This window comes from Nicotiana attenuata, chromosome 11 (genome assembly GCF_001879085.1).
Source record: "Nicotiana attenuata strain UT chromosome 11, NIATTr2, whole genome shotgun sequence".
Classification (NCBI taxonomy): Eukaryota; Viridiplantae; Streptophyta; class Magnoliopsida; order Solanales; family Solanaceae; genus Nicotiana; species Nicotiana attenuata.
In genome coordinates this window covers 17,602,075-17,622,431 of record NC_031999.1, presented here as the reverse complement: position 1 = coordinate 17,622,431, position 20,357 = coordinate 17,602,075, and the positions used below count along the sequence as shown (strand labels likewise).

Sequence of the window (20,357 nt, the reverse complement as noted above, 5' to 3'; positions counted from 1 at the left end):
ATCAATGCTGAAGATTCAGAAATATAGTCTGGCCGCGGTCCTGGCGTAACCGCGGTAGGACCGCGCCAGAACCCTTCTACAGGGCGAAATTTCTGAACAGGCACCTTTGCAGAACAGACATCACACCTCTTCCAATAATTGCCTATAAATTCAGAGGCATGGATTTGTTTTTAAGATACCAAAAACATTACAGAACTTCCTTCTTTCTGAAAATACTGCATTCTAATTCGCAGTCTCTCTCTTTCGAATTCGTAAGTGTGATTTTGCTCCGCTCTTTAAGTTCGTTGGTATCCTACAGTTTGTATTGCCACTGTTGCAGGAAGGTTTATTCCGTTTTATCCTGGGAGGATTTAATCCATTACTTTGGCAACGTGTGAGGGGGTTAAAATTCCTTAAGGACGCACAAGCAAATTGTGGACTCGGAATATTTCTGAATCTTTACTGTTTTTCCAGTTTCTTTTATTCTTCTAACAGTTTTCTTATTTTGTGTTTTGACACAGTAGTATCTAACAGTATTCGACACGGGTGCGGCGGCATTATGGAGAGTCCCTGCACCATATCCTAGAATGGTATAAAAAGTTCAAATTCAAATTCCTTTTGAATAGAAGAATTAATAAAACATAAGAAATTCTACATGGCCAAAGGTTGATGGTACCCGGAGGGGGTACACTCCCTAGTTTTTAGTCAAATTCCCGCACCTGTATTCTTACCTAGATTCGTACCCCCGATTCTTGAAAGTTAGATCATGACGGATCTGACCTCTAGATCCGCACCCGTACCCGAAACCCGCACCCGTATCCCAACCTGGATTCGTACCCCCGAATCTTCAAATTTTGATCATGAAAGATCCGACCTCTAGATCCGCCCTCGTACCTGAAACCCGCACCCGAGTCCGAACAATTTAGGTAGTTAGGTAGGTAGTGCTTGTATCAGCTGGACTAAATTCTGGCAGCCCTAACATTCTGGACACATGAAGAAACAGAAATCCACTTCTTGTGCCAATGAAAAGCATTCATTTTCTTTGAATTCTACTGCAATTCAGCTTGAATTCATTCTGATCTCACAACTAAAACTGAAAAATGAAAGCTTTCAATACTTCCTTTGAATTTATATATAAATATATGGACACTTACTATCCAACTCCTGAACAGTGAACTCTATCAAACTCACACCAATAACAAAACCAATAATCCTACTACAACTTTCTGCTTTCATTCTACCTTATGGACAATGAAACCATCATTTTCCTCTTACTGCTAATTTTTATCAGTCTTCAACCTCTAGTAGCTTCACAGATGCTGGTTTCTCGTAGCGGAATCCAAGGCGAATGGCGGCTGTTGCATGAAAGTATCGGCGTATCAGCCATGCACATGCAACTCCTACGTAATAACAAGGTAGTTATCTTTGATCGGACAGATTTTGGCCGTTCTAATCTCTCGCTTCCAGGGGGGCGTTGTCGCTATGACTCCCATGACTTGGTCATACGCGAAGACTGCTCTGCTCACTCTGTCTTATACGACGTTGGGAGCAACACTTTCCGTCCATTGATGGTCCAAACGGATACATGGTGCTCGTCTGGTGCTGTCCTCCCTGATGGAACATTAGTTCAAACCGGAGGATACAATGACGGGGACCATATTATACGTACTTTAGCGCCTTGCACGGGCGAAAACTGTGATTGGATAGAGCTTCCTAGAACTTTAATTCAGCGAAGATGGTATTCAACTGACCAGATTCTTCCTGATGCTCGAATAATCGTGATCGGGGGAAGAAACCAGCATAACTACGAGTTCTACCCGAAAAATTCCAAAGACGATCCCTCTTCCTTTTCCGCGTTCTGGCTACAATTCCTTAGTGATACCCGAGATGGAGATAATGAGAACAACTTATATCCATTTGTGTTCTTATTACCAGATGGAAACCTTTTCATTTTCGCGAATACAAGAGCTATAATTCTTGACTACAAGAACAATGAAGTGGTGAGGGAATTGCCTTCAATTCCTGGTAATGAACCTAGGAACTACCCGAGCACCGGCTCAGCAGTCTTACTTCCTCTAGACGAAAATCGTCCTATGCAAGCTGAAATCATGGTTTGTGGAGGAGCGCCTCGTCGTGCATTTGGACTTACAGATTATGGCGTTTACATGACCGCTCTTTCTAGTTGTGGACGGATCACTATAAGCGATGATCATGTTAGCGACAGTAGCTGGAAAATGGAGCAAATGCCAACGCCACGAGTCATGAGTGACATGCTAATACTACCCAATGGGGATATTATACTCATAAATGGTGCAGCAAGGGGGACAGCAGGTTGGGAAAACGCACGAAATCCTGTCACTAGGCCGGTGATTTACAGGTCAAACAGGGCGGAAAACAACAGGTTTTCAGTCATGGAAGCATCAACAAGACCGCGACTTTACCATTCCACAGCCATTTTACTGACCGATGGACGAGTTCTTGTTGGAGGAAGCAATCCACATAAATTCTACAATTTTACTGGTGTGGATTTCCCAACTGACCTAAGCTTAGAATCCTTCTCTCCACCATACTTGGCGCCTCAATACGCGCCTCTAAAACCAACCGTTCTATCCATTGATGATATCTTGATATACAAACAGCCATTTTCTGTGACTTTCACAGTACCTAAGTTCCTGAAAATGGGGATTGTTTCAGTCAGGATCGTCGCGCCTTCATTCACTACGCATTCTTTTTCGATGAATCAAAGAATGGTGGTGTTGAAAAGGGTTGCAATATCTACTGTCTCTGATAATACATATAGATTTATAGCATTTGGTCCATCAACTAAAGAGATTGCGCCACCAGGGTATTATATGCTCTTTGTAGTACATGCTGGAATACCTAGCTCTGGTGTATGGGTGAAAATCCAGGATCTTTCTGTGTATTAGATTTTGTGACTTTGACATAAAATAACAGGTAGTTCTTTTGTTAGTCAATGTGTTGCGTGCAAATTGATCCGGACATCACAGATATTAAAAACAAGGTCAAATACATTAACGGTCTCTTAAACTTGTCAAAAAAATTCATATTGAACACCTTATGCTAGTAAAATGTGTGCGAAATTTAAAAATAGCCAGATTTACAAGTGGTCATTGTAAAATAGCCACAGTTTCAAAAGTAATCGAAATTTAGCCACTTTTCATGTAAAGATAAATCTGAACGAAAACACTGTTCAAAATCCGGAAAATATTCCAGCATAATATACTGGAACTCTAGAGTATATTATACTGGAGTTCCAGCATAATATACTGGAGTTTCAGTATAATATACCGGTCCAGCATAATATGCTGGAAGTTCATACACAGGTGCTCCAATCTCCAATATATTATGCTGGAACTTTCTGCGTGTTGGAGTTTCAGCATACTATGCTGAAAGTTCATACACAGGTACACCAATCTCCAGTATATTATGCTGGAACTTTCCGTACGTTGCAGCAAAATAGTGGCTATTTTTCAATGACTTTACGAATGCTGGCTATTTTTCAATAATCAATCCGAAAACTGGCTAGCCCGTGCTATTTTTACCTATAATAAAGCACGTCACTAACAATGAACTAGAAAACAAGACACATAACATATAATCACCTCGACAAGGCAAAATAACAAATCAAAACGAGACATTTAATTTGCCATAGATTTGAAGGGAATCTTTATGTGACAAGGAATCTCCTCCTAAAAGGACACAATCACATAAAGTTTATGTGAACTGTGAAGAAAATAGGGATAAATAATTCTAACTCTTTTTGACTGAATAATAGAATAATATATAGCGGATCCAGGATTTAGGCTTTGCTATAGGAGGTAAAAATTTCTTTATTTTAAATAAATACCCTTTTAAAAAATTATATTCCATAGCTACCTTTTGATTTTTTATAGCCAAATATCTATTTATGGTCACCTCCTACCCTTAAGCCATAAAATAAGCTTTGTATTATTTTTCTCTCTCATATCCCCTCAAATTTCTCCTATCCCCTACCCCATATCTATTCTCCTTAACCAAAAGCTTCAGCCGAGGACCCCTAAAAAAGATGCCCACCCTCAATCTCTCACCCACCAGCAACCCCATCTCGTTCTCATTCTCTTCAATGGAGGATACTCCTTCTTGAGAGAGCAGCAGCCGTCCATCCCATTCCCCTTCTCCAAGAACGCCCAGCCACCGTCATCGTTTCGACCGTGGCCGTTATTCATTGATACCGCCGCCCTCAGCCTCCCAATCTCATTCTCTGATGCAACATATCGGATCAACAAAAACCTCCGTTATTCCGCCGGTAATTACATGCTAATCGTCGGCAACCGGAGGCAACGGCGACGGCGAGCGAGGACTGGATACTGATGCTGCTTCAACGAGACGACATTAGGGTTGTTCTTGAACAAAGACAACAGAGTTGGGGGCTGAGCAACTTGAATTTTCTATTAATATATTTCAATGTATTTCAATGTATCTCGCTGTATTTCATTATATTCATTGTCTGTTTTTTCATTGTATTTCAATATCTCGCTGTATTCTATGTATTTCATTATATTCATTGTCTTTTTTTTTCATTGTATTTCAATGTATCCCGCTGTATTCTATGTATTTCATTGTATTCAGTGTCTCGCTATATTCCATGAATGTATTCATATATTTTTTTAATTAATATAATTTATGTATTCAGATGTATTATATCATTTCTCTGAAGATTGCTGTATTTTTTGGGTGTTTTTCGGTTGAGAATCTTTTTTATAGCTGGAAATACAAAATTTATGTGTTATAATTGAGTTTGTTGAGTTATATTAGGAGTCTATTATGTTAATTGATTCACTTTCCGTTTAAAAATAGTGTAATCCCCCGTTTCACACCGTGAATACAGTTGGATACAGTCGAATACAATAATCTGTCCAGCTGTAATCCCATGTTTCACGCCATGAATACAGTCGAATACACTCGAATACAAAAATCTGTCTAGCTGTAATCCCCTGTTTCACGCCTAGAAATGCTACTGTATTCATGAATACAGTAGCTTAAATACATCAAATACACTCTAAAAGATCTGAAAATATAGCTATAGGAAGTAATATAGTAAATGGTAGCTACAACTAGCTAATAACCACTAAAACATAGTGGTTTCTGAAAGTTTCTCTTCAATTTATCCGGTAAACTACTAGAGACTTATGTAGCCATGCTGGATAACTCGCATTCTAGGCCGGAACCATGGACTTATTTGAAGGCTCCAGGCCCTCCAACTTTCAATTTATCACAATCAACTACTATATATAACAAAGCAAGATATGATTATCTTGTAGGGGCGTATGTAGCCCTACAACACCGGGTTCAATTGAATCCATAACTTTTGACGCGGAATACATATTTATATGTAAAAAATCACTAAAATCACAATATGAATTATAGATGTAAAATCATAACTTTAAGGATATAATGAGTTCAGTAGTAAGAACCTTAAATGTTAAACCCATAGAGATTAATTCCTGGATCCGCCTCTGATTATCTGTATGAGGTAGAAGGAATACTTGCTGAAAATTCATTTTTCTTTTATAAAATTTACTAATCTATTCAAATAATATGAGTATTACAATCTTTATGAACCCTCTAGTTCTTTTTTTCAAGAGTAAATAAAATAAATTCAATAGCCTTTGAGCTTGATCTTAAATTCTATATATTAGAATCCAAGGGCTTTAAACTTGATCTTTAATCTTTGTTTTGGTCTTTGAATTCTTAGAATGTGCCTTGCTCTTCAAATACTTAGAATGCTTCTTGATCTTTGAATCCTTAGAACATATACTTGCAGCTTGTAGAAAAAACTATAATATTTGATCCACGGGGTCTCTTTTGTTTTTTGTTTGAATTCTGATTTTACTTTAAGTTATGAGGACCCCCTATTTATAGTTGTAGGAGAAAAAAGTTATGATGAGCGCAAACTCTTCTCCATTAATTTGATTGGTTGACTTGAATTATTGACCAATCCAATCACATTGAAGCAGTGACTAGGCAATATTTGATTGGCTATAACATGCTACTTGTATACGTGGCATACTTCTATTGGTCTTTTGATTTGAGTTTACATGTTTGTCATTTCGACACGTGGCATGATCCTATTAACTCTTTCGTTTGACTTGGTATGCCAAGTTATTTGACACATGACACCAAACCGGACCTCTAGGATAAGACGATGCCTTGAGTTTAATAAAGTGGGCTCATCATTTATATCCGGGAGAAATTCAAAAATAGCCAGATTTACAAGTGGTCATTCAAAAATAGCCACAGTTTCAAAAGTAATCGAAATTTAGCCACTTTTCATGTAAAGATAAATTTGGACGAAAACACTGTTCAAAATCCGAAAAATTTCCAGCATAATATACTGGAGATCCAACACAAGTATACTGGAACTCCTGTATATTATAATGGAGTTCCAGCATAAGTATACTGGAACTCCAGCATAATATACTGGAGTTCCAGTATAATATACCTGTCCAGTATAATATGCTGGAAGTTCATACACAGGTGCTCCAATCTCCAGTATATTATGCTGGAAATTTCCGCGTGTTGGAATTCCAGCATAATATTCTGGAAGTTCATACACATGTGCACGGATCTCCAGCATATTATGCTAGACAGGTCTCTGTTGCAGCAAAATAATGGCTATTTTTCAATGACTTTGCAAACGCTGGCTATTTTTGAATGACCAGTCCGAAAACTGGCTAACCCATGCTATTTTTATTGCATAATATAACAGCCTGTTTGGTCAAGTTTCTCCAAATCCAAAAGTATTTTTTTTAAAGTTGAAGTGTTTAGCCAAGCTTTTAGAAGAAAAGGAAGTATTTTTAGTAGAAGGACAAGCAAAAAAAAAAAAAAAAGTGGCTTCTCTTCAAAATCGCTTTTTTGAAAAGCACTTTTGAAAAAAATACATTTACTAGCCATTTGGACATAAGAAATTTTTTTCTTTTTTCCAAAAAATTTTTACTTTTTTTCGAAATCAGCGTTTGTTCATTAAATTTGCAATTTTCACTTGAAGATGCATTTTGGAAATTTTCGAAAATTTGAAAAACTCCAAAAAACTGTTTTCCAAAATTTTCACTTACATCACTCACAAAACTTCAAAAACAACCCAAAATTATATTCATGTCCAACCACAACTCTAAATTTCAAATACCATTTTCACATGAAAAAAATTTTCACCCTATTTTGAAATTTTACAGTTCATGTCCAAACGCCCACTTAGAAGCACTATTTAAAAGCGTGACCAAACACTAATTGCTGCTCAGAAGTGCTTTTCAAATTAATTCATCGAAATTACTTTTGAGAAAAGCACTTTTGAAAAAATGTACTTCTTAAAATGAGCTGATTTTTGAAGCTTGGCCTAACAGACTATAAATCATTACAAAAATAAAGTATGTTTCTATGGATCTTACTTGATTTTAAAATCAATTTGATTTTTCTGGAAGTAGCCTAAGAATTTCCCGCTTATTACTCCTATAGAGCGAAAGATTCAGCAGTATTAATTCCTTGAATAAAATCAAACATCCACTTATTTTCATAAAAACTTCTTCTAAACTAAGATTCATCTTATAGTCCCACATTCAAAGTCAATAAGAAAAAAAGTAATATATTTAGGGATTTCTTAGTGATGTGACACCTTTTGGAAGAAAAAAATCCAGTACCGATTTGACTCAAAGCGTGCAATGTTAATAATGTCTTTAAGTTAACTTAACCAAGTTGACAACAGCTACATATGAAAGAAGAACCTATATATATATATATATATATATAACACGAGTCAGAGGCGGACCCATGTGTACGGGTTAGGGGTCACCGGATCCCGTAAACTTCGGCCGAAATCTTGTATATATATACGTATATACCTTGAAAATTGTTAATTTAAAGCAATTGGCACCCTGAACACTAAAAGTATTTAAGGGGCATTGATTGAGCAGAATAAAGTGCCCCGTCGCGTAAAAATTTTGGATCCGCCTCTGACACGAGTTACCTCATTACACCAAGCAGGCATCCAAAAGGAATATGATAATACCATTTCTTGAATTATATATGCTGCTGCCTATTGCAAAGGGACCACATTGTTTCTCTTTGTTTCAAATTATATTAGACAAACATTTGAAATATTGTACTGAGAGGCTAACAGAGTTACCTAAATTAACTAATTTTCTTCCTTCACCTACGTTTGTTAAAGTGCGCACTCCTGCCACCACACTTTGATTGTGAAATTTCACCTTAAATTTGGCAATTTCTCTTTTTTCACATTTTCCATCATACGTCCAATAGTTTAAATTATTCAAAATAATCATCTTTTGCACTATCAGTGTAGTTTAATAAGTTCTCTGTGCTAAGTGATCAACTTGCTCTTACGGTAAAGAGTTATCTATAGTTAAAGTTTTTAGTAATATAATTGTGAGAATATACTTTATACTAAATGGATATAAACATTAGACAGATGTTACACTTAATAACAATATCTTGAGTTCACCTAGACATTATTTGGACTGGACTATAAGTTGTGCCTAATATCAGCACGTAAAACATACACAAATATCCCAAATAAGTCTTAACTTACCAACTTCTAGCCATTAGCCACAGACTTACCAAAACTAGTCAAATACATAAAAAAAATTGAAAAACCAAATAAATAAGGTTCTTTCTCTCAAAGAATCACATGCAAAAATCACCTTCCATATTTTTAAGCGTGATTAGCAACATTAGATAAAAGACGAAAAGGAAACTTCATGGATGAGGTAGCAAATAACATGATAAAATACAAAAAAATATACAGTATTCCAAAAATCTAAGTAAAAAGGAAACTTTTTCAATGGGTATAACTGAAATTCATTGAAAACATATAAATAAGTCAATATACAAATTTTGAGGAAGATTTGAGGTGATATTGACTAATTTTATATCAAAATTTGTAATTAATCAAGTTCAAAAAATTCTTCTACAACACATGTATCTCACACACAGATATACATGGATATACATGTGATACACAATTGATACAAATATGATACATATGTGATACACAAATGATACACAGTGTGATACGCACATCATTTTTTTTCATGTTCCATTTTTACTTCGAATTTTCAATTCAAACTACCTCAAAACTTGACCAAATCATTCCAAAACTGAGATTCAAGCTCCTTAAGATGTGCCCAATCTATCCTAATAACACCCACTCAAAAGAAAGCAAACAATTGACTTTTTTTTGCAACAAATAGCTAATTGGCTAATATTAGTGATATTTTATAAATTGGCCAATTTTTGTAATGAGCTACTTATAAATGGACATAGCTGGTTGTTTTCCGAAAATTAGGTATAACTAAAGATAACTCAACTATCCATTTTGTTGGGCCACCATCTAGAGAGATTGGGCTTTGCTGATCAGTGTTGCGAAGCAAAAAGTTTTTGGGCCTCAGTCTTGTTGGGTGGAAAACAAATCCTTATTATCCAAATTTATTATGGACAAACGTGATCTAACAATGTGGCGAGTTAGAATTTGAACTTTTACAAATATTATTGTTTGGAGGGGGGGGGGGGGGGGGAGTGGGAGGTTGAGTGAAGAATCCATTAATCAAAATCAAATCAATCTATGCATGCTAGCTACGCAAAGTATCGATGCTGTAATTGAGTTTTTTTCTTTTTTGGTTCCCCATTCGGGGTTTGGTACTCGCTTTGGGACCCAACTAATTCAGATTTGTGCCGAAAAGTCCGACTTCAGGGCTAAAATACTCCATAGTAAAGGTGATTTTATATCCAAGGCTCGAACTCAAAGTTTCTAATTAAGAATGAAGAAGTATTTATTACTCCACTACAATCTTGTAATAGCATTATTAGGGGAACACTTTATTTAAGGAAAGATTCTTTGCCTAGGTAAAACACATTGCAATTTGTATAAAACTCTCAAAGAGATAACCTTTTCTAATCAAAAGTTTTTTTTTATATAGTATTGATGATCTCCTATTTATTGGTATTATATTAATATTATTAGTCCACCAAAAGTCATGGGTGGATTATAGATTGAAAAAGGCATTTTAAAGGAAAAAAGAAAGAAATCAGTCAAATCACAATGAAGTCAAGAAAATAGGAGACCAAAATGGGACTACAATTACAATATGCCTAATAATCAATCAAAATAGCACGAGCTGGCCAGTTTTCGAACTGGTAATTGAAAAATACCCGACGTTTGCAAAGTCATTAAAAAATAGCTATTATATTTTGCTGAAATACGAAAAGTTCCAGCATAATATGCTCGATTATGGAGCTCCTGCGTATAAACTTCCAACATATTATATTGGAGCTCCAATACACAGCATAATATGCTTGATTATAAAGCTCCTGCGTATAAACTTCCAGTATATTATGCTGGAATTTCACGGGTAAAAGAAAATCAACAATCACTACACAAGAACCCCACACGTTGTGCAAAGTGCTTCCACCAAAAAAAGAAGTAATAAAGATTAAAGAAAATCAACAAATTAGCATGCAGGAACCCCACACGTTGTGTGAAATATAATCATACAGTACTTTTTGTACTTCTAAGGTTTCTGTTAAAGATTTAATTTATATACACCACCATCATACAAAAAAAAAAAATTAACTATCATAAAATTTTGATTTGCTACAGTAGATAAATTAGTTGATTTTCTGTCTTACTAAATTAGGATTATTATCAGTTAAGAATTCGCCCCTCTATCCTTCTCTATTTTTCCATTTAAGCCCAACTCTCCATCTCTATCACCTTAATATTCCTCTTTCATTTTCTTCTTTCTCTAACCCCATCAAATTTCAAGAACTCATACAACAAAAGAAAGATGTCGACAGTACTAAGCATTTTTTTCTTAGCAATTCTCTTCATTATTGGCCTTATCACAACTCTTTTAAATTTCCCAAAAGAAAAGTTCCAAACATTGATTCAATCAATCTCTCTAAAATCTCCACCTCTCCATGAGAATAGAATAAGTACAACATGTTCATCCTCAAGAAGTATGGATGAAAAGAAGGTGAAAAACAGCAGCATCAAAAGCACAAGCTCTAACAATTACAACAAGCTTGAATTGAGAAGTATTTTTGCAACTTTTGACAAGAATAATGATGGTTACATAACCAAGCAAGAATTGAAGTTATCTCTAAAGAATATTGGGATTTTCATTGAGGATAAAGATATTATTGATATGGTTGAGAAAGTTGATTCCAACAAAGATGGTTTAATTGATATTGATGAGTTCTATCAACTTTGCCACACTTTCTTAGGGATAGAGGCAGTCAATGAAGAAGAAGAATCAAACAGAGAGAAAGATCTTAAGGATGCTTTTGATGTGTTTGATTATGATAAAGATGGATTAATATCAGTAGAAGAATTGAGTAAGATTCTTTCATCTTTAGGGTTGAGACAAGGGAAGAAGTTGGATTATTGTAAGGAGATGATAAGTAAAGTTGATGTGGATGGAGATGGAATGGTGAATTTTGATGAGTTTAAAAAGATGATCAAAGGTTGTGGAACTCTTGTTCCAATTTCTTAAGCAAAATCATGCAAAATTAATCTTCCTTTTCTATATCTTCTCAAGGCTTTTCAAGAAACCAATTATTGAAGAATGACCTTTGTTGCAAGCTATACAAATTTCTAGTAGTCTCCATATGGTTTGGTTAGAAAACCAAGGATATTTGTATGCATGATAGTATATTTAGTTTCTCTTAAAACTATTTCATATTAAGTTGCTTCTGTTAGCAATCAGATATGACTCTTTCCTCCTCTTTTTTATCGTTGGTGTCCAGCCAGCTTGCGTGTATCTTGAAAGTTTGCACCAACTTTATTGATCGCTAGGCCACACAGTATTTCATTTGTTTTCATGATCTTCCTTCTTTTTTTTTTTTTTTGTGGTCCCTGGAGTTGGGGGTACCCATGAATATGTAGGAGAAGGATCAGAAGATTTGACAACTGACCTGGGTCTCCATTCAAGTATTGATCTAATATGTACACTTGTTCAGCACTTGGTACCAATATTTACCTGCACACAACACACTGTTTACATCAAGTCAAACAATTAAGAGTTACAAAATTAAGTGAAAATACATGTCACTTAATCATCGTGTATGCAAGACAAGTGTCTAGCATTTATTCGTTTAGCGTAAACATCGAGTGTGGATAAGAGCAACTACAAAGGATTTGACTCCTGTATCTGCTTGTGATATGTCAAAGTGTAGACATAAGAGAACCTTTTAACCTATGCTAAGTTCAAAGTTTTATGAACGTTGTGCCCCCAATCCCTTTCCTCCTGGTCCAAGAGAAATGGGTCCCTTCTCTTTTATAAGTTATAGCCTGTTTGGCCAAGCTTCTTTTTGGCCAAAAGTGCTTTTTTTTTGCCAAAAGCACTTTTGACAAAAAATTGAGGTGTTTGGCCAAGCTTTTGGAAGGAAAAAAAGTGCTTTTGAGGAGAAGTAAAAAAAAGTAGTTTCTCTCCAAAAAGCACTTTTTTGAGAAACACTTTTGAGAAAAATACACTTGAAGCAGTTTTTTAAAGCTTGGTCAAACACTAATTGCTGCTTAGAAGTGCTTTTCAAACTAATTAGCCAAACACAAACTGTTTCTCATCAAAAGTACTTTTGAGAAAAACACTTTTGAAAAAAAGCACTTCTCAAATAAGCTGATTTTTGCAGCTTGGCCAAACGGGCTATTAGGCAAAGTAAAAAGGTTCTATTAAATAGCAATCTTTATTTACAGTTTAAAGTGATCATCAGAACACAACTCAGCGACAAGGACAAAACAAGAACTGGGACACTTCAGATTACTTAACAATGAAGAATTTACTAAAGGAAAAAGGTTAGTTATTGGAGCGATGGAAGAGTACCCCGAAAATGACCTATAAAATGAAAAAGAAATCAAATCGAACAAAAAACTAAAGCATAGAAACAATGTGTTAAATAGCTTTTTTATCACTAGGAGAAGCCCGGAAATGTATGAACTTCGATTCTAATTGAAATAACTGGAGAAAAACAAATAAAAACTTGTCTATAAATGATACAAGTACCCTTTTGGCTAATAACTGCAGCAGCGCACCTTAATCAAATAAACAGAAGTTCTAGCTTAATATTATCGCTAGAAGACACTTGTTACAACTGTGATAATAGGACATTACAGTTGCTATCCTACAGATTATGCAGCCAATAAGGACATGATACATACTAAAAGACATCAGGGTTGAAACGCCCGGGAATAGAGTTGCTTTGTTGAGCCTGCTTAAGGTGCATCGAGAGAGCATAATTATTAACCTGATGAAATGGAAAGGTCAAACAATCAATACAGTGTCATACATGAGAAGTGGAATACTAAGAAAATGATGCAAAATCAGAATCATAAATCCAGACAAGCAGCTAACTGTCATGGGTGCATTATAGTTCGTAATAGAGCAAACTAAATTGTGTTGACCTCTCAGATGGACTAAAAGGCACCCTTTCCTTCTACTTAGAACGTATGCACAAGCTATGCGAGTAACACAATTTCAGAAGGGATTTGCATTCCCCAGTTTCATATGAAAAATCATGCTTTTAAAGAAATGAAACCAGATTTTGATCCATTATCCTATTCCTTTTCTTTAATCCCTTTGATATTTGGTCACAGTGAGGATGAAAACGAGTGCAAAGCAAATGCAATGAATTTCCAGCCAAGAAATGAACAACAAAAACATCATATCAGATTTAAGAGTGTGATCTCACCTCAAGGGTTCTAAGCTGCTCCTGGTACTGAGCCACCGACTGCTTCAGCTGATTCAACTCGTGCCCTCTATCCTCGAACTCCTTCTGACGTTCATGCTGGATGGCAACTGCTCGCTTTAAAATAGCATTCTCTTGTATAAGAGCTTCAAGCTGTTGCTTCAGCATTATGTTCTCCTGTTATCATTACCAAACTATAAGCATCTGATTTTTTTATTTACAAAATTCATTAGAATAAGATAGAAGTAACAGACCAGAATAAACAAGATAGTAATTAATCTGGGCTATGGAACTATGCCAGCACACACACCCAACCCTCGCAAGCATTGATTTTTATAAGCGGGAGGGGGAGGTGAAGGGGGACATGAAATGGCTAAAAAACTAAATATGACAATCACCAGACCTAATCAAACACAAATTCTCAAGATCTAAACATCCTCCCTTTCACAAGAAGTGTCTCCTTCATGTATATTTCATTCTTATTTTCTTTTTTCCTCTTATGTTTATGCAATTTGTTCTTCGCTACTTCCATTCATCCACCTGCTATTGAGGTCTCCAAAAGCAACTTTGCACTTAATACCCATAGCAAGTGTAGACATGATAAAGAAAATAAAAAACAATAATATCAGCATTTAAGCACCTCGTGCATCCAATTACAGTAGCGTGAGAAAGTAAATAGAAAAACAAAGATAAAAGAGATGTTAGGGTGTTTATAATGCGGGGAAATTAAAATGACTAAAAAAGCATTTGGAGACCACCTGCTGGAAATTGCAAGCTGTTGCCTCTGTTGCACAGGCACATATGGACTTCTCCAACACCTCAAGAGCTCGTGAGGCACGGGCTTTAGCATCATCTATATTCGACGCACTCATCATCTCCCTGACAAAGAGCTCCACCCATTCTGTACTGTCCATATGCACTACTTTTGCAGAAGATAAATCCTCTGCAGGTGTGGTCTCGCCATTAGTTGTAGCTGTACCTGCAATAAAGTGAAGGAACTATGTCCATGTAAGGGGCAAAGTAGAATTGTGCTAGAAAAATCTACATCCAGTTCTTCGGAAAACACCCAGTGGATGTACTAATACAGCTTGACAACATGGTGAATATCTCTAACAGCAAGTAGATCAAGAAAGAGACATAAATTACACAATTTTCAGATGCACTCAGCAAAGCAAGGCTGGAAACAGTTTAACGTTATCATAGAAAAGCTACTTCTTTAAGTCTTGCCGTCGTTTCATAACAGGGTCATTTCTGAACCTATTTTGCATGAAAAGAAGCACATGGAGAATACAGAAGTTGTATCCGTAATTTAACTCTCATTGTCTGATGATAAGATCAAAATTAAGGGGATTGGCAACAATGTCTTTCAGGAAACAAGAAATTTTTGTTACGGTAAACCAAACAGCTTAGCCTTGACCCAACTTAACTGAATCACGAACAGCGAGCGCGTCAGTCTTGAATTAACACTTGATTCCCTTATTGACTTGTCAAACTTTTTAGTCGAATCACAAGCATAAATAAGGTACTTTCATTGTTTAGTGTCCTATATAGTTCCACTCAGTGACACAATATTACTAGGCCCTTCACCATGACCGAAATAAAAGTAATTGAGTACTGTCTGTATAAACTAATACAAGGAATATGCATCAAAGGAAGAAAGTTAAGGAGGTGAAGTTATCACAAGAAGGACCATGTTATTAGACACTTCAATAGTTAGTTGGGTTAAGATTTATAAAGTGGAGGTTTGTTTGCACATAAATCAAGGAGCACACAAACCTCCACGAACTATATCAAGCAATAATACAAGTTTGAAATTCACGGAACAATAGCAAGATAACGAGTCGATAATATGGACCACATGCTCAATTTAAAGAGCACAAAACCACCAATTGTGAAGCATACTTACACATCCACAATTGGAACATTTCCAAAACTGATAAAACGTTATAAAGAAGAAGTAGGTGAGCTGACAGGACGCTGACAAACATTTGGAAAACTGGAAAACAATAAAGATAATCAGGTGTGCTTAAGCAGGAGCAGAGTTTTAGACAGATGAATGATGACATCACATGGATCTGCTGACTATTACAAAAAAGATGTTGTAAGGCACAGTACAATGGGTAAGAAGTTGAGAATTTTTTACATCTAGGTTTGACAAAATGATCTCAGTCAAGGCAACGGCCAAAAAGGGGCAAGAACATACCATCAATCAAAAACAAACAAACAAAATTCAATGTGCACCTTGAGTAAAAAACTGGCTGCTGGAATCCTGCGTAGCACTGGAGCTTCCCGCCACAGACCTCGGATTCTCACCAGATCCCAAGCGAAGCTCATTTAGGCTTTTGATAGCAGAATCTAGATCATCACCGCATTCTTCAAGTGCTCTCTCAACCAACTGAAAAATCAAATCTCTAGGTTAAGTTTTCTCGTTTTAAGGTAAATCAAGAAAATTGTATCAAGAACTCAAGATATCTAATGTGAATAAATGCTTTCATGCCCAAAATCGACAACCTAGACATGGAAATTCCTTTAAATGAAAAAACAAATGTTAGCTTCGTCCACGATATCACAAGGTGACAGTTATCAGAGTGTGTACCATTTCTGAATCACAGAATCAATAGGCATAGAGCGCAGATTCTAAATCCTACACCCCATGTCATTAAAACAAATGAAGAGTGGAATTTTGAATCTGCATCTACGAGGGATCAACTTAAGTAAAATTAACTCCACCAGTAGGAAACAAAAGAAACAACCTGTTTTTTCATTTTTGGTTATCTTTCCTTCTTTTTTTTTGTAACGTAACAAGGCTTTAAATTGGCTAAAAAGTCAGCAGACACATTATATATGATATGCATCAATAGTAACCCTGAGAACGGTGCACTTTTTCAGTTCTTTTGAATTAGAAAAGGAAATTTGGCATTTTGTACTTAATGGGTTCCACAATATGTTCAGATGCTCAAAATCCTTGTTATGTTACAAGAGCAAAACATGACATTTGTTCTCAAAGAAGCACTGATATTTTAACCTCATAATCTTTAATTGGTTTTGTATGGGTCAGAATCCGACCCTACGATAATTAACGAAGCTAATCCCGTCTTAAGCTAATTCGTGATTAATTAGTGGTACGACCACTCAGAATTAACGATGTTCAACCCTTATCTGATTCGATCAACAAGGCCACGGCCCGTCCGTCATCATGAAGGCGAAACCCCAACGTGGTCACGGCCACTTACTGCCAGCTCACGAAGCTCACAGCTATAAATACCAAGAGAGGAAACCCTAGAAAGGGGGCTTCTTCTGAAACTATTGAGAGGAGAGAGAAAAAGAGAGAACAAGGCACATATGTGGAATACCATTGTAAGGCTCTGAACCTCTTCATGGAGAGGCAGACCAAAGCACTATTATGAATAAAAGCTTTTATATTTCTCTTCCCAAAGTTGAGCACTTATTTTCGTTTCCTTCATTTGGTCCAATGGATTATTACGGTTTGCTATGATTTTCCCGTGATTTATTTATATTGTTTTATACTCATAAGGTATGTGATAACTTTTGAGCAAACAGGTTTGATACCTTCATAAAATTTCCATTCTTTCTACGTTAGTCCACACCTAAAATTGGTGGATTTCGGGAATTCATTAATTCTAAAACACTTTAAAGTTGAAAGAATCTGATGACACAAGTTGTGCCAAGATTCTTTTTATTCTAGACAGCGAATCAATTATGCTAGCACCAAGTTCCTACAGTGCAAATTAGCAATATTAAAGTTCCTACAAATGCAAATTACGCGGTTCAAAGTTGTATGTTTAAATAGTTCTCCAAACGGATAATAGTATGCAAATCTTCATCCAGTAAAATCAGTATACTCAGCACATTTCAATTTCCCACTCAAGTTATAACATCATAAGAATACATTAATAAACCTAAGAGTTCCTATGAGCTTGTCAAATACTTTCATTTGTAAAGATAAGTCCAATACTATAGACATCGAAATTTTAACGGATCAAGCTAAATCCTAAATTCAAGATACTATAAGACGACTCCTAAAATTCTAGGAGTCTATTAGGGTTGCTTGGAGGCTACTCTACCAAAACCCTAGCTTGGTGGCTACTCTACCCTAACCCTACGTCACTCCTATAAAAAGGGTTACATATTCCCTTAGCAAAGGCATCTCGCAAATTGTGGTCATCTCACAAAATCCCATAAATTCTCGGGATATTCACAAAGGGATGAAGGCATCAATAATGTCGTGATCAATAGACATGCTTCTTGATCATCAAATACATCAAGGAGATTAATATCATCCTAGATTCGAGAAATACTGCTAAGGCTCTCGAATTACGGATAACAAATCGGCAGAAAAATCAAGGGATAAAAAAAATTGTAACCCGCAACTATTATCAATAAAATCCTTTTTTCTTTATAGTTTATGCCCAAATTTATTGCAAACAAATACCTTTTTTGAAAACATTGCTTGTCTAATAGCTAAATTAAAGATGATAAATCAACCATATTTTTCTTCGTCATCAAGCTTATCTAATAATTAAACAATAAAAATGGATGATTTTTTACAGCTAAAAATCCCGAAACAAATTCCACTGAAATTGCAAAATACTAAAAAAAAAATCGATTGAAGCAATTAAAAACAAAAAGAGCTAAACCTGTTTGTCCATATCAGGAAAGATCATGAGAAGATGATCGAGTGCCGACAACGACGAAATCGAAGAACCGGAGAAAATATTAACGGCAGAAAATGAATGATCGGAATCAAAATTCGACCTCCCCGGAGAAAAAGACGAAGAAAAACAGCGAATTCTCTTCGGAACCGGCGGCGAAGACGACGACGGCGAACACTGAAAATCGTCAAAAAAATAGTTCGATCTCTTCCCGCACAATATAGCAGCAGCAGACATGTTTTTCCTTTTTCAGATTTCTACTCTGAGTCGGAACAACAATAATTCCTCTTTCACCGTTCCGATCATGCAGATTTATATATATTAAAACTTTGAGAAAAAATTACTAAATTCAAATAAAAAAATCAATTCGATTACTCCAAAGTCATCTAAACAGAAAAAAATATGGTTGAATTTCTAAAAACTTTACGTGTTTATGTCCGTCTATATACTAACCTATTTGAATAGATATGGAATTTAAGCAACAAAAAAAATTGAACTTAAGTGACACACTCATATGTATATACTTATTTTTTTTGTATTTTTACATTCATATGCCACATAAAAACCTTATTATCCTTAATGAGGTTTGACTTAATTATATTTAGTATACCAAATTACCAATTCTATACCATAGTATATTTTAAGGGTACAATTAATGCAACGTATATCCCTCCTTAATTCAAGGTACCGTATATCCCACCCCTCTCACGTTTCTCTCTCCCAAACCCTCATCCTCACCCACGTTTATGTACTGTCATTAAACATAAAAACCTATGATTATGGAAACTTGTTTGGTAATATTTAGTTATTGTCGGTGCAAAAAATTATGTTTCTCTGAAATCCTCAAGCTCATGAGATTTTCCCTCTTTGAAGCAGCTGACCTTTTGCTTAATTTTCCTTTTCATCGTTCTTTTTAGTGTCGAATGGGATACCATATAGTCTGAATATCCAACGTCGAAAATGAAACTAATTCTCCTACTCTAAGCCTAAAATCCTATTACATCAAACATCTAACATTATATTACTTTTGAATATATAAACAAAATTGACAAGTCTATGATGCATCAGGCAGGAAATTAAAATGTTTCATAGATTTTGTTTTTTGATCAGATAAAAAATGCCGCATTGATTCTACCCATGAATTCAACAAATTAAACCTCTTAATTCGACTTTCTATATTCACATTCAACAAGTGAAGTGAGATTGGGATGCTGCTTTTTAATCCCAGTTCCCATTCAATTGTAGCTTAATTGGTATTTTCGACATAATTGTGTTTTTTGCAGAAGTTTTAGTCGTCTTGGATTTGTGAAAACAGAAAACAATGCATCTACAATCAGAATACAAATAATCTACAATTTATCTACAAACTGGGTATATTAAATTTTAATATCCCAATCCCATTCGATTGTAGTTTAATTGTGATTTTCGACATAATTGTATTTTTTTGCAGAAGATTTGTAGAAGTTTTAGTCGTTTTTGATTTGTGAAAACAGAAAACAAAGCATCTACAATTAGAATATAAATAATCTACAATTTATCTACAAAATATCTACAAACTTGGTACATTGAATTTTTATATCCCAATTCCCATTCAATTGTAGCATAATTGTGATTGTTGACATAATTGCGTTTTTTCAGAAGATTTGTAGAAGTTTTAGCCGTTTTTTATTTGTGAAACAGTAAATAAAGCATCTACAATCAGAATACAAATAATCTACAATTTATCTACAATTTCTGCAATATGTCTTCTTCTTCTTCTTCGAGTTTCAATATGAAATTCAGTCAAAACCAAGTCTAATCTTCACCAAAACCCCTCAAAATTGAGATATAAACTCCAAACCATATTCCCGATTATTTTCAACAACACCCAATCCAAACAAATAATGATTTTTGAAAATTCAAATTTGAATTCAAAGCTTTCAAGCTTTTTAATGGCTATCAATGGTGGAAAAT

At 35.4% G+C, this 20,357-nt stretch overlaps 3 protein-coding genes across 4 annotated transcripts; 2 read left to right on the top strand and 1 right to left on the bottom strand.

The window, feature by feature from the left end:
• LOC109234737 (aldehyde oxidase GLOX-like) lies at nt 1,296–2,906 on the top strand. The gene has a single exon (XM_019400800.1). It carries the CDS (start codon nt 1,296–1,298, stop codon nt 2,904–2,906), a length of 1,611 nt encoding a protein of 536 aa, XP_019256345.1.
• LOC109234192 (calmodulin-like protein 3) lies at nt 10,539–11,780 on the top strand. The gene has a single exon (XM_019400073.1). The coding sequence runs from the start codon at nt 10,836–10,838 to the stop codon at nt 11,541–11,543; it is 708 nt and encodes a 235-aa protein (XP_019255618.1). The 5' UTR covers nt 10,539–10,835; the 3' UTR covers nt 11,544–11,780.
• Nucleotides 11,884–18,874, bottom strand: LOC109234189. 2 transcript variants are annotated; one of them, XM_019400071.1, is made up of 6 exons: nt 18,390–18,874; nt 15,973–16,126; nt 14,490–14,710; nt 13,735–13,908; nt 13,205–13,290; nt 11,884–12,043 (listed from the first exon to the last, which is right to left on the bottom strand). In XM_019400071.1, exons 1-6 carry the CDS (start codon nt 18,639–18,641, stop codon nt 11,989–11,991), a joined length of 942 nt encoding a protein of 313 aa, XP_019255616.1. In that variant the 5' UTR covers nt 18,642–18,874; the 3' UTR covers nt 11,884–11,988. The 2 variants fall into 2 exon arrangements, with proteins under 2 accessions (XP_019255616.1, XP_019255617.1); XM_019400072.1 differs by having other exon boundaries at nt 11,884–12,029; nt 18,390–18,873.